We start from the raw sequence: 14,972 nt of genomic DNA, 5'->3' as shown, positions 1-14,972 counted from the left end.
GTCCTGGCCAGTCCCCTGGACTCCACTCATTTCTGCCCTCTCCCGCAAAATTATGCGCCTTAAAAAGTGGGGCCCAGATCGGAACCCAGCCCCCCCGGTGCCATCCCGCCCGTGCACAGCCCAGCCCTGAGGCCGGCGACCCGCTCTCAAGAGACGCTGGTTTGTGCGCTTGGCGCGGGCTTTTAGGAGCGGCCGCGTCGTGCTGGTCGTTCCAATTGTGCGTGCGCCAGAACAGCGCTGGGGGACAGGCTCTTCCCAGGGAGCGCTCACGACTGGCCGCCTAACCGACTTGGAGGCCCTGCCGGGGCAGCCTTTTACAGCTGTCACGCGACCTCTCGAAGGCAGGTTCCCGGCAGAACCACCCGCAGAACACGACGTTCTGTCTTTGGCCCCGACCACGTCGTTAATCTTCACAGCCCGCGTACTGAGCTCCAGGCTGCCGGTCGGCGACACCGGAAGGGCTGGGCGCACGGTAGGATTGGCCGGCACGACCTCCAATCGCGCACGCGGAGCCCGCGGAGCGCCAGCCAAGGCCAAGGCCCGGGTGCGCGGGGCTCAGGAGGCGGGGCCCTACTTTCCCACGCAGGCGCCCTCAAGTCCCCGGCCCCTCGCACGCGCGCCGCGCGGTAACGGAAGGCGCCCCCCCCACCCCGCCCACTCTGGCTTCAAGACCCAATGGGCGGCCGCGCCCCTTTTAAGTGGGCGGGGAGCGCCCCGCGGGCCGTCCTGGTTGGCCCGCGGGCTGGCGCGGCGCGTGACGTCTCTCCGTCCTCGTCGCGTCGCGCTGCTTTAAGGAGTGACGTCGGGCGCCTGAAGGAGACTTGGGGACGCCGGGCTGAGGCTCTTGGGCTCCTCGGTCGCCGCCGCCGCCGCTGCCACAGCCCGCGCTTCATGAGGAAGATGCTCGCCGCGGTGTCGCGCGTGTTATCGGGCGCCGCCCAGAAGCCGGTGAGGCGGCGGGAGCGGGAGCGGGGCGCGCGGCCGGCGGGGGGTCCGGTCCCGGGGCGCGCGGCGTGGCGGCGCGTAGGGCGTAGCGGGCGCCGCGGGCCTTTGTTTTGCCGCGGGAGCGTAGCGGCCGCGGGTGCCGGCGCCGACCTGGGGTCGGACGGCGCTGCGCGGGGAGGTCGGCGCGGGCTGGCGGCTGTGCCCCGACGTGCCCGTTCGTTGGCCGCGGGCCGCCTCCCGTGTGAGGTGACTCCATCTCCCAGCCCGCCCGCTTGAAACCGCCCTTTGGCGTCTTGGTGATGGCGAGGCCGTCGCGGGTGAAGGCGTGGGGCCTGGCGCACATCAAACCCCGGCGTCTCGGCGCCCAGCCGGGTGCTCCGTTCCATCCGGAAAAGGGAGCGGGTGGTAGCGCTTGCCCCGCGGGGGCGTTCCGAGGGCTCCGTGAGCGGCTTGTTTGTAAACTCGCCCGGTGGCGCGTGGGTCGCGCTGGGCGCCGGGCGTTAGCTGCTGCCGGCTTCGCGTGCCCGGCTGGTGCCACCTCGCGTGAGCACCGCGGTCGGCTCTGGCAGGTTCCGCACAGTGTCGAGTTCCCAGAAACGACTCCATCCCCTTAATTCTCTGCAACCTCGGGCCTTTCTTAGCTGTACCTTGGAAGCAGGCGTGCGAGAACCCAGGGGAAACTGTCCCTCGCCCCAGGCACCCACTCAGGGTGTGTAAAAGCGGCTAATGGCAAGTGTTCCTGGGGAGGGATGGGCTTAGAGGTAACTGTGACTCCAGCCTTTCGGCGCGCCCAGCACCTTGGGCTCTTGTGACCTCTAGGCACAGTGAGGTGGCATTACTTGGCTACGTGCAGCCAAGCTCCGACTTGTCCTTCTGGCTCTAGTAACTCTCCCAGGACTTCGTGGCAACTCTGCCTAGTATGGGCGGTGCGCGCGGAAAGGGAGCGTGGGCACCCCTCTTGGCATCCCATTGCAGTAACTACAGAGCACAATTTGATTAATCGATCAGCTATTAGCCTTTAAATTGTAAGTGGCGCTGCCCGAAGGAGAAGCACATTTATGTCACCGTTATGTGCTTCTGCATACACCTGCCGACACAGCCAGCCTTTATGGCGCTCTTAATGTGTGCCAGGCACTGGGTTTGGTGTTTCACGTTCTTTGCCACACTCGCTACAGTGGCTCACTTTTTAGCTGAATGTAATAGAAGCATGTTTTCAATATTACACAGACCCTTAGTTCTGCGTTATGTTACATTTAAAGGACCTGCATTAAAAAGGGAAGGTTTTGGTAGAATTGGTGATGATTTACAGAAAAAGGAAAAACTTGACATCGAATTATGGTCACATCTGTGTCCCTTTGAACTCTAGAGAGAGGTCGTTATTTAAAACCTAAGCCTCAGTCCCTCAAGTGTCCCAAATACTCTCAGTTGTGTTTTCTAATCTTTCAGCAATATGTTGGCATGAAATGCAAATTCCATTTCATCTTCCTCTCAGTAGATTTGGCCTCTTCAAAAATCAGCCCAAATTGAATAGACATGAGTTTTAGGCTACAGTGATCTTTCAACTGGATAAAACTAGAGAGGACTGTAACTTCATCCAATTACAAAAAGTTGTTATTGAGAGAAAAGACTATTATGGTGGAACTGGATCCCCTTACATAATATTTCTAAATTTTTCAAAAGATTTATTATATTTATGCATACAAGAGCTGGGGTGTAGGCCAGTGGTGTGTGTGTGTGAGAGTGAAAGGATATACCAGAGTCAGACCAGGGAGTAGAACAAGCAGCTCTATGGAAATACACTGCTGAGGGGATCAGCAGGTGGGACAGGAGAGGTCTGCTGCGCCATGTGGGTCACATCCTTGGCCAGGGATTGAACTCAGGCTGCAGTGGTTGGCGATAGCTTCATAGAGCTGAGACTTAACCCTTTGTGCCACCCCAGAGGTCTCCATGCTCTTTATTTTAAGTCACCCCTCTTTTTGCCAGTTTTGTGTGTTTCTTGTGTATATGACGATTATATTTGAACAGTGAAAAATATTTTGAAAAATTATGTATGAACTCTATATGTGTCTGTGGACTGAAACTGTATTGGCTCTCTTCTCAGCAGAGCAAAGTAGCTAGCTAGTCACTGTTTCCATAGACTAGTAATCCAGGAGATGTTGCCAGAGTGCTCACTGTACTTTGGGCTCTGGGGTCTAGTGGGTCATTCCTCATCGGGTTTTGGTTGTGTTTAACACAGGCTATTTAGAGTGTTCGGAAGGATTTAGAACCATCATATATCTATACTTTTTTTTTTTTTTTAAGACTTGTACTTCTTAATGCAAAAAACCTGATTACTAGTTAATGGGAAGCACTTGAAACGGTGCGGCATGGATGGGTTTTTGTTCCACAACATGCCAGGCTCCCAGTGATTCTGGGTTTGAAACTTAATTTTTTTTCAAATTTCCATTGGTTTACAAAACCGTGTAGGTTTCAGGCTGTATCTTCACACCTCAATAAATGTGTGCATCACAAGTGATCCTTCTGTTTATCCCATTCCCCTTTTCCTTCCCCCTGGTAACTCCCACTTCGTTATCAGAGCCTAAGATGTTTTCGTTAGTTTGCTTTGCTGCTTTATATTCCACATGAGTGAAACCATCCAGTATTGTCTTTCTCACGTTTCATTTAGTATCATTACCTCAAGTTCTAGCCATGTCACATAAAGCAAGATTTCACATTCCTTAAAATTAAGGCAACATCAGATGGTCTAAGCATAAGTGATATATTTTTTTTACCTTTTTAAACAAACTGAATTAAAGTGGTACGTATAGTGTTTAATATCTTAGAACCTCGGTGGAAATGTTGCTGTAATTTATCGTGGTGTTTACTGCTCCATTTGCGACACCTGGGGTTACCAGGGTCTGGCCCGAGTGGACGCCTTGGGCTATTGTCTCCCTCTACTTGGTATCCTTCAGCCCGCCTTCCAAAACCTGTGAGAGGTCAGCGCCTTCTTTTTCAGTAATTATCTAGGTCATTATTTTATTTATTTTTGGTAGCTTTTCTAAAGTAAATTCTCATTGGTTTATAAGAGCATGCAAGTTTCAGGTGTCCAGCATTGTAATCAACATGTCTGCACTGATCACCACGGAAAACCGACTCTCCACCGTGGTCATGATTACTTAACAGAAAGTTGAGACTCTCCAGATGGAAGCAGGGCCCAGTGTAACTTAATTCACTTAAGGTGCCTCAATAGCTGTGATTTCATCTTTGAATGAGGTTGAGTTTTCAAAGTTCTTAGTTCACATAAAATTTAAACGGCACTTAAAATTTTTATTTTTTGTCTTATTGCTTGTATTTCCATTATGACCCCTTTCTTTTGTAAGATTTTTACTACCAGTATATTCTTTGGACTTTTTAGGTAGTAGGTAAGATTTTTAATTTAAACTAGTAGAATCTGGAATTTTTGAAATGTTTCACCTTTCACTTAAATGGTTCCCAAGTATTTAGAAACAGCTGGTATCGCAAAGAGGACTTCCTTTCGACAGAACTTTTTTTGACTCTCCAGAGACAGTGAATGGTGATCTTTTCAACCATATTAAGTCAGAAATTATGGTGTCCTCACACTTCTGATAGGAACTCTAGCCTGACTCCTTTCACCTGTAATGTCAGTGAGTGTCCTTACTTTTGAAATTTGGAATGAAACTGGAAAAAGGTATCTTAAGTAGCTTCTGACAGCCAAAACCTGTCACCTACCTTCCTGCTTTTTATTATATAGACCTGTCATTCTTTGTTGTTTGGACTTCAGGCTTGAGAAAGAAAATTTTGCCTTTTCTCAGTTACTGTTCCCCGACTGGTTTGATCTCTGATTTTCAGTATTCCCCAAAACCTGTTTCTGTAGCTGCATCTGGAAATTCATTTCGCAATACAAGAACTATTTCTGGCTCCACAAAATAACAGCCAAAAATAACATGTCTTTTTTTATGATTGCCAAATACAACCTTTTGTTTGCCACCTCAAGCCTCTCGGCTTTACTTCCTCCCAAATTTATCCGTTTTCTTCACTTATTCTTAGACATATTAAGGGACTGTTCTGGCTTGGCTGAAGCATTTATTTCCAGTGTTTTAAACTGTTTTTCTCCAGCAATATTATTGTCTTTCCCTGTTGACTTTGCCAGATAATGGCATGTGGATGGGTGAAGAGATAGAGGGAATAGCTTTCTGCCTCTTGGCTCGTCTACTTGGAGGTATGCACTTTACAAGCAGGTCAGTCTTCTCTAAGTTCAAATCCAGTGCTAGCAGTTAAATGGTAAGGGAATAATTCTGAATCAACAACATCAAAGTAATATTTTGTGGGCTCTGATGAATGTGCCCCACGTCTCCATGGAAAGTCATGTTGGTTTACATATCAGTGTGGGAAAATAGGACGCCCCGTGGCTAGAATGGTATAATACCGCCGCTGCTTACATGTCTCTGGTCTAACTTGGACCTTCGCTGTTACATAGATTTGCTGTAAGCAGGTATGTTTGTATGTTTAAGAGTAGAAAGGAATCATTTCCAGCAGCTTTTTATCCCCCCACCCCACCCCCACCCGAAGGTCTGGGGCTTCAGGAGGCTCCTGCCCAAGACACAGGCTCAAATTAGAAAACATCTCTCAGGTGCACTGCTTTTAAGTCAGGGAATGCTGGCTGTCTTCTTTTGTCTTACACATTTCTCATGAAAGCATTTACCTCACACTATGAGTAGTTTAAAATTTTTCTTAGAGGTCCAGCTCATAGAAAAGTAATTTGCCTAAAATTAGGGATTCATAGTTTTATTTAAAATAGAGTTCTGAAAGTGAAACTTTAGCTTGTTGGAAATATATTATGACTAAGTACCTTACGTGCAAAGCCCACAGATTGTCTAGTCTCTTCAGTGTGGCCATTAACAGCAGCGTATTCTCACTGTCATTTTCTCGGGTTTTGGCCCCTTTCTCGTTCTGCTGTTGGCCTGGAGATGCAGGTGGGGTCATAGTTCACTGGCCTAAGCGTGCGTTCATTTTGGAAGACCAGATCCCTATACAGAAGCAGCATGGAGGAGAAGCCCCAGAGTATGGTGTGGTGTATTAAAGCTCCATGACCGCATCTGATAATGATTTTCAAAAAGAACTAACAATAAAAAGTGCTGATTTGTTTATTTTGATCTTTCAAGGCAAGCAGAGTGCTGGTGGCATCCCGTAATTTTGCAAATGATGCTACATTTGAAATTAAGGTAAGAAGTATTTCATTTTCCCATGGGTACACTCTGATACGCAGTTTAACCTTTGGAATGGAACATTTTGGTGTTCATCCTTTTTCACTATTTTCTTCCAAAATATTCTGGAAGTTTACAAAAATTAGAATATGCTTATTTAGCAGCTTGGGGCAGGGGCCATTACAAAACTTGGAGACTTCAAAGTTCAGAATGTAATTCAGTGAAACATTTGAGTAAGATTCTTGGAATGCTTTGGAAGTTTGTCTTTCACTTGACTTCCGGGAGTTTTCACTGAAAGACATTTTAGGCCCCCTCCCCCATCCCACTGTATAGTAAGTTTCGTGACTTAAGGCGTCAGAAGCAATATGCAGTATTTCTGCTGTGCATCTGCTGGGAGTTTTTTATTTAAATATTATTTGCAGTGTTGACTACGTCATAACTGGAAGTTAACTGCCTGATTCCATTTCAGAAGTGTGATCTTCACCGGCTGGAAGAGGGCCCTCCCGTCACAACTGTGCTCACCAGGGAGGATGGACTCAGATACTACAGGATGATGCAGACCGTGCGCCGAATGGAGTTAAAGGCTGACCAGCTGTACAAGCAGAAAATCATTCGTGGTTTCTGTCACTTGTGTGATGGTCAGGTGAGTGGTAGTTGTGTAATAAAACCATGTTATTTAGGAATTTGAGTATGGGTTGTGTTTGTTGACTTTCACCCTGACTTACGTTGGGAGAATTCAAGGCTGGCATTTTAGAATGAAAATGAGACTGTTGAAACCTGTTGTGAAGAATTTATTCACATCATATTGCTCATTTCCTATATTTTAAAGCTTTATGACATTGTGGTTACACATACTGGACATACTTGTAGGAAAGAGATTTTGTGACTTGCCAGTGGCTTGGAGTTAACCCCCCCCCCCCCCCCCCCAGTTCTGATGGAAAATAGAGCCATTCTGTTTATTAATGAAGACTTCTGCTAGGCCAAATGTTTCATAATAGTCTAGGATACATTTTATCCAGGAACGTATATTGACTCATCACTGCTTTTGCCTTTAATGCAGGAAGCTTGTTGTGTGGGCCTGGAAGCTGGTATAAACCCCACGGACCATCTTATCACAGCCTATCGGGCTCATGGCTTCACCTTTACTCGTGGGCTTTCTGTCCGAGAAATTCTTGCAGAGCTTACAGGTTTGATGTTGATTTATTGACAGGGAAAACGGGTGAATTAAGTTTTCAAATCTCTCCCATGAAGATGTTAGCCATCATGAGTTAATACTAGAACCTTTTTCAGTTAAAAAAAACCTTTCCTCTATTATGCTTTTGAATAAACTGGCCAGTTTTGAGGCCATTAGGCCCCTTAGGTAAAAGTTTGAAAGGTTAGCTCTATGAAGCCAGAATAGTGTTTACCACAGTGCAAGCGTGCCAGCGGAAGTCCAGCAGTCCTAGAAAGTAAACTAAATAGAAATGTTTTGTTGTATGCAAATCAAATTTTAGGAATCTTAGTGACTCTTGAACTATTTGGTATGCCAGTGTAGGAGGATTTGGAAGCCTCGGGTACCATGGTAACATCTGAAGAGCAGGGAAGGTTGGAAAGATCAAGGACATGGGGACTAGCCTGATCCTCACTATAAAAGGACCAGGAGCCATAGAGGGGCAGGTGCTCCTGCAATTGGCGTTAACCTCATGGTTCTAATGGCCGAGCCTGTAAGTAATACCTGAGGTGGGGTTTTATGTGTTTGGCTTCTGATACGTTTGTGTGCTGCCATCTCCAGGACGAAGAGGAGGCTGTGCTAAAGGAAAGGGAGGCTCGATGCATATGTATGCGAAGAACTTCTACGGTGGCAATGGCATCGTTGGAGCCCAGGTAGTGCAGGAATGCATGCTTTCCGAGATTGAGCACAAGCCCACGTCTTTCCACTACCCCCAAAGAAGTTACTTTGGGGGTTTGGTGTGCTTTGAAAGACAAGATCTATTGCTTCATATCCCTAGCATTTAATCCTGTAATAATTTGGATCATTATTTTTTTTTCCTTTTTGGTGTGTGTTATATAAGCAAGAGCATCTAGCAGTGGAGCTACACCTTCACCTTTTCATTTATGTTTATTGCACACGAATATACATTTGTCCACATCACCCTCCCCACTCCCTTGCTGTAGACAGTGCGGACACTGGTGCCAATCAGCATCTCAAAGCCCAAGTTAGAATTAAAAATCAGCTTTTGTGGTTATTCTCATCAGTTAATGAAGTAGCAGGGTATAAATCATATCTTGATTGTTTGGTTTACTTTCTAATATATTGAGTCTGTTTTTTAAAATTTGGTTTCAATTTTTTATCAATAGTTGAGTACAGAAATGTTAATTGCTTAATAGATAAAATAGAATGTCATAATGTTACTTTACTGGCTTGTCTAAAGTATTCAGAGGGAGTAGGGAGAGTGTATATTTCAAATTCTAGCCAGGAGTTAAAATTCAGAGCATTAATTTCTGTCCTCATGCATTTCTGTGGTTCCTTTCCTGGTTCTACGTAATGCTAGGTGCCCCTGGGAGCTGGGATTGCTCTGGCCTGTAAGTATAACGGAAAAGATGAGGTCTGTTTGACTTTATATGGCGATGGTGCTGCTAATCAGGTGAGTATGTGTCTCTTAATTTTTCTGTAATGATTACCATTTTATTTCCAAAGTGGTAAATAGTCCTAGTTCTCTCTGTAAAGGAGTCATGTATTATTAGTTGATAGCCATTTATGTGGCAAGCTAAAACTTGGTTTCATGCCAACTTAATTTCTACCTCTTGGCATGTTTCACAAGTGCTTTATAGGGGTGCACTTCCGTGAGGGAGCTTCTTTACCCCAGTGCTTCCCAAACTCTGTAGTAACGTATCTTTACATTTTAATTCATTGCAAACCAATTCTGTAGTGTTCAAACTTCTGAGTAATCACCAGGCTGTAGACAACATTCTATGAGGGGCCTGTTCTAGACGCTGCTGCTTAGCACACTAGTTCACTCTGGTTAGCCAGTTGGGCTAACAAAGCCTAAAACTAGGTACCACATTTTTCCATGTTGACTTTTTCCCCACCACCCCAGAGAAGTAAGTGATGGGATTTGGCTTGTCTCCCCTTATTATAAGAGTGTGACCCCTGATGTTTATCTTCACCCCAACACACACTCCTTTGCCTCACCACCAAAAGCATGGCTGTAGAAGATGAGGTTTTTAGTTCTTTGAGAGCTCTCTCTGCCAGCAGAGCAGCAGCTATTATATATGATGAAAGTCTAGAAAAATAGCAAAACGAAACCACTTAAATTTTTTAATACATATTTCCAGGGTCAGATATTTGAAGCTTACAATATGGCAGCTTTGTGGAAATTGCCTTGCATTTTCATCTGTGAAAATAACCGCTATGGAATGGGAACCTCTGTTGAGAGAGCAGCCGCCAGCACTGACTACTACAAGAGAGGCGACTTCATCCCCGGGCTGAGGGTGAGGCGCAGCTTGATGTCAGTGTATGAGCAGGGTGTGTAAAGTCAGAATACTTTGGGGCAGTGTGATTCATGCTTTGCTCCTGTCCCATGTATTAACAGGTAGACGGAATGGATGTCCTGTGTGTCCGGGAGGCGACAAAGTTTGCAGCTGCCCATTGTAGATCCGGAAAAGTAAGACTCCTATCTCTGGGCTAGAGAACGCTAATAATTCATGTTAAAATTAGTAGGCCTGTTAGCTATTCATGTTGACGGTGAACCAAACCCAAAGGCAAGATAGAATTAAATGCCTCTTCCCCCTCCATTAAACATAAGCCCCTTGCGTGAGCGGACTGGGGACGCCCAATGCTAAATTTATCTCCTATAAACAAAATCTTGATTTTTTTTCAGCAATGGCAGTGGAAGGATAGAGAAGTGAGACTGGGCCTAAGAGGCTTACGTGCCATCAGAGCTAGCAGCCAGATGTTCTTTTCCTAAATCTGTGTTACAGGGGCCCTGGGGTTGACCTTCCATTGATGTCCCTGTGTGTGCATGTGGGGAGTAATGCAAACGAGATTTGGCTGGCAGGGATAAAGCTGGGAGAGAGGGGATGACAGAGCTAGAGAAATGGAGCGCAGTTCCAGAAGCAAAAAACGAGAAGACTGAAATGACTGAGACGGCAGGTTCGGGGCACTGGGCCCAACTGTCTACACTGTGGATCCCCCTCTCCCTGAACCAGTATGTGGGGTCCAACCATATAGGGAAACAAGGTTAATGGTTTATAGTATGTGTTGACTTTCCTACCCTGACCAAAGATCTTAGAGTCTGGGAGGGCCTGGAATCCCCCTTAGCCCAACCCACCGTACATCCAAATGGCTACTGGATGACATAGCAGCAGTGTGTTACCTTGCTTGGTCTGCACAACTGAGGGGACAGGCACAGAGCCCTCCCCCTTTTAACTACTACACAAAACCATAGCCGCATCAGTGTTCTCTCTGGAAGTGGGTAGGGTGGCAGAAGCAATCTACACTAGCTAGTGTAGCCAGACTCCCTGTACAGAGTTGAAAGGTAACTTATCACCGGCCACCTGTGCCTGCCAACTTTGTTACACAACTAGCCAAATCCGTGTGAAGCAGGTTATCGGCCCACAGGAAAGGGCGTCCCGAAATTTACTCACCCCAGTCTTGGGTCTCCATTCTTTCTGCACTTCCCAGCACACGCACAGGTCTGCTTTTAGTCTTCTTTTGTCAGTTTATACATCGACTAGGGGAAAGAATTCACTGAGGATAAAAGCTATTCCCTCTCCCATACCTGATCTGTGGTTTTTAGAGGGTTAACACACCAAATGCAGTGCTGCTGAAGTAAGCCATTCTGATGCTAAACAGCTGCAGCAGGTTTTGTCTAGTGTGCTCCAGTTAAAAATGAAAAGGATGAAACATACAAATAAACAGGTATTAGAAATGAGAACACAGAGGATCGGTCCACCAATAGAAATTCTTGACAACTCAGCACACTTACAGGTCTGATGAGCATTGCCTTTGATCTTCAGTCTTCATTTGAGGTTGTGGATGACTGATGTACCGTGCCTGTTGTCTCACCCGCTTCCTTTGGGTTGTTTCAGGGGCCCATACTGATGGAGTTACAGACTTACCGTTACCATGGACACAGCATGAGTGATCCTGGAGTCAGGTAAGAGTTGTGGGCAAGCTAACTGGTATCCAGAGTGGGTAGGGGGCTTTGAATGTTGCTGCTCACATGAAAAAATCAAAGCATTTCAACATTTGCTTTTGAAATGGCTTAAAAGCAGCAACTCCAAATACATAGATTTGACTATAGAAAACATTCTGAAAATTCATAAAGTTTAGACTATGTACATGATAGCCTGAGCAGCAGTAAAAAAATTTTTTTCAGACAAATTGTTGCATAAAACTAGTCAAATGGTAGAGGAATATATTTGGGGGCTTAAAATGCCCTGCTCCTTTGGGAGAGTTGGAATTTGACTAATAAGCACATGGGGTATTGGAGTAGATCAGCTCAGAAAGCTAGGTTATATTATAAAGAGTTTTACTTATCACTTAGAACTCCATTCTCTACACCAAGGCTGCTAAGGAAAAGAATGTATTCTAGCATCGAGAATTGGAAAACCTCTCCACGCTTCTGTGGGGCCCTAGGGGAGAAGGGAAAGGCAGACATTTATTCCTGCTTGTCATTCTGCCTCAGAGCCTACCACTATACAAAAATCATCTTAAAAGGGTAAGACAGTTGACAAGTAAATAGCCCTACCACTTCTTGATTTAGGTTTAAAAAAAAAAAGAGCCCTCTAGTCTTGGTGAATTGCCAGTGTTCTAGGTGAAAGCAGCTCCTGTAGAGTGTTACACGCTCAACACAGAAATGCAGTCTACGTTCCCCCATATTCCCATGGTGACACAGGTGTTGCTATGCTCCTATCTCAAAAACATGCCTTTTGTACCTCACTTCATTTTAACAGCATGGCCCCTTAGTGTATTGCACAAAACTGTTCTGATCTACTCATAACTACATTTCCCACCCTGTAGTTACCGTACACGAGAAGAAATTCAGGAAGTAAGAAGTAAGAGTGACCCTATCATGCTTCTCAAGGACAGAATGGTGAACAACAATCTTGCGAGCGTGGAGGAATTAAAGGTACAATTCCCCCTGGGGTTTTCAAAGTCTGCAGAGGTTGACTTTCCTTTCTGAGCAAGTCTTCTCAACTCTAAAAGCTGCCACACTCCAGGCTGAGCTCTACCGAAGTAAATGGGAGAGACTGGATTAAGTCACAGTGGCAAAGCCTTCAGCAGCACAGTTCTTTTCTTAAAGATACTTTGGCTTTTTAATGCCTAAATGCTCCCTCACTGATCCTCTTTTTAATGCACTCTATACTCCAAAATATTTGTTTAGATCGTTGTCATGTTTTTAGAGTACGACTAGACTAGTACTAGAGGACGTCTAGCAACAAGTTCTGAAAGAACTGGTGGGTACCTGAGCTGCTGCTCATTGACCATTCTCCTGTACCATATAATCTGATTTTTCAGGAAATTGATGTGGAAGTGAGGAAAGAAATTGAGGATGCTGCCCAGTTTGCCACCGCTGATCCTGAACCACCTTTGGAAGAACTAGGCTATCACATCTATAGCAGCGACCCACCTTTTGAAGTTCGTGGTGCAAATCAGTGGATCAAGTTTAAGTCCATCAGTTAAGGGGGAGAGCGCATCTATCTAATGGATGGTTACACCTTCTGTGGGCTATTTGGCAGCAACTGTAACGAACTCTATGTTCTTATCTTTGTTAAGGAGGAATTAAACCCATAAAAAAAACTTTCATTAAGGCTAAACAGTATGTAGAGTAAGTGCATGCAGTTTACTCTGCTGCATTAGAAAATGTTATTGCACAAAGTATTTAGTGTGACTATTATAAAGGTTATTTTAGACCTATATAAAATAAGTAATAGTTTGCTTAACCTTTCCTTGAAATTACATCCGTAAAGTAGTTCTATTTGACTTAGTTGTACGCACTTGTCACACTCTAGTTAAAAGGGAAAAGTTCTTGGTATGTCTGTCCACCCCTGCCCCTCGCAGCGGCATGTGGGTGCTGAAGCCTGTGCACACTGACCTGAAAGACACTGTTTATTACAGCCGGGCAGGGGGCGGGCTGGACGAACAATTCCATTCTTAAAGAAGACACAGCTACTCCGTTTCATAGGTCAAATAACTTAGTTCTCTCCATTTATACAGCCAATATAAATACGAAGCAATTAGGTTTTCTCTTTACATTCATATCAAACATAAGTACAAGGCATGTATGCTGACCAATTTCATCTTTCTCAGATGTAAGTGCAATACCAGGTCATAGTGATAGATAATCCCAGCCTTTTTGTTGTTTTTAAGTAACCACTGTTTCACCTTTCCAGCAAGTGCTACAGGGTATATACTTTTCTTTTTCATTGAAGTAAACAAATTCATTTTTCCTACTTTGGGATGGCAGAAGTAGGCCTCACAAGAGATTCTAGTCACCTTTAAAGCGTGCTGACAACAGTTTAAAGAAACCCATCTCAGTTAACAAAAGTCTTTAAACTTCAAGTACCTGAATTGGTCATCAGATAACGGCGTTTTCCTTACAGAAGCTTTCACAGCAGAAATGCCCGCGCTTTGCTCCCTTTGTCCCCTGGCTTCATTACCCTGGGAAGCCTACTCCTGGGTTCCTGGGGACCCCTGAGCGCGTCTTCTGTGCTGGGAGACAGCAGTCCAGAGTCTGCAGAGATGGCCGCCCCTACGAGATGAACAAGTCTGTCTTAGAGTCGTAAGAAAAGACAACTTCAAAGCTCACCACAGAACACTTTTTGAGGAGGCCTTTTGGTATGATTCTAGACTTGTCTCAATTTGCTGTCGAGTCTTACTGAAGATAAAAATAGGTTCTCTTCAGAGAGGAAGGTGACACGTGTGCCCCAGCAGGAATAGGACATGGCCTTCAGAGGCCTCACGGGAGTGCTAGGGGCCTGCGGAGCATGACCCGAGAGCGGAGAACGCGGGTTGCAGTGGAGGGAAGGGGGTGGGGGTGTAGTGCGCCGGCCTCTCACGCCTTTCCTCACTCCCGGCCCGGCAGGGATGGCGGGAGACCCGGAGGGAGAGAGCACTTGGGTTTCTCCTTCCTCCTCCTGCCTGTTCCGCCGGGCCTTCGGCTTCTGCCACCTCTTGCCTTTCCACCTTTAACTTGGGGGAGAACTCGAGTTTGGGGTGAAGTTGGGTAGTTTTGTTTTCTAAGCCATAGGAAAGGGAATTAATTTCAATGAAAGGGGAAAGTGACAGCACTTTTTCTACTGCTTTACTTGAAGTAATTTTCTGTTATACAAAGTGTTTTGAGGCTAGTCTTACCGTAGCTTAAGGTATCTTAGATCTTCCTTGGTGATATCGTTAAGAATGTCGGAAAGTGTGTAACCCTCTTCAACAATCTGAAACCAAGCAAATCTGTAAGCACTAAGCAGCGCGGTCATAATAGCATAGGAAGGGTGCGCATAGGAAAGGGTTGTGGTGATCAGTTTACCTTGTCGATCGTATTTGCATCTGCGCCTTGCAGCTGCAGCCATTCTACAAGCTCTTGATCTGTTCTCTGCCCGGGAGGCCCAGGAGGGGAGGCTGCATTCTCTGGACCGTCTGTAACAATTTGCAACTTGTTATGTGTTGACATGTAATATTGCGAACGAACAAGTTGGATTAAATAAATGATTCCAGAATGTAAATGTGTGAAAAGGAGATAAATTGAACTTGTCTCACTCAGCTGCCCCAGCACACACTGCACAACAATCCATAGTTCTTAGACTCCCTGCCAGAGAGAGGTCTCAGCCACAGTACCTTTAGCT

At 45.7% G+C, this 14,972-nt stretch overlaps 1 protein-coding gene across 1 annotated transcript; it reads left to right on the top strand.

The window, feature by feature from the left end:
* Nucleotides 1–806: 806 nt before the first annotated feature.
* PDHA1 (pyruvate dehydrogenase E1 subunit alpha 1) lies at nt 807–14,864 on the top strand. Its single transcript, XM_037512637.2, has 11 exons — nt 807–948; nt 6,108–6,167; nt 6,619–6,792; nt 7,210–7,336; nt 7,921–8,012; nt 8,681–8,773; nt 9,465–9,620; nt 9,722–9,793; nt 11,220–11,287; nt 12,154–12,262; nt 12,652–14,864. The coding sequence occupies exons 1-11, from the start codon at nt 892–894 to the stop codon at nt 12,814–12,816; spliced, it is 1,173 nt and encodes a 390-aa protein (XP_037368534.1). The 5' UTR covers nt 807–891; the 3' UTR covers nt 12,817–14,864.
* The last annotated feature ends 108 nt before the right edge of the window (nt 14,865–14,972 follow it).

Source organism: Talpa occidentalis, unplaced genomic scaffold (genome assembly GCF_014898055.3).
Source record: "Talpa occidentalis isolate TD23 unplaced genomic scaffold, MPIMG_talOcc4v2.1 talOcc4.15, whole genome shotgun sequence".
NCBI classification, from domain to species: Eukaryota; Metazoa; Chordata; class Mammalia; order Eulipotyphla; family Talpidae; genus Talpa; species Talpa occidentalis.
Note: the sequence above shows the minus strand (reverse complement) of the source record. Positions and strands in the feature narration are given on the sequence as shown.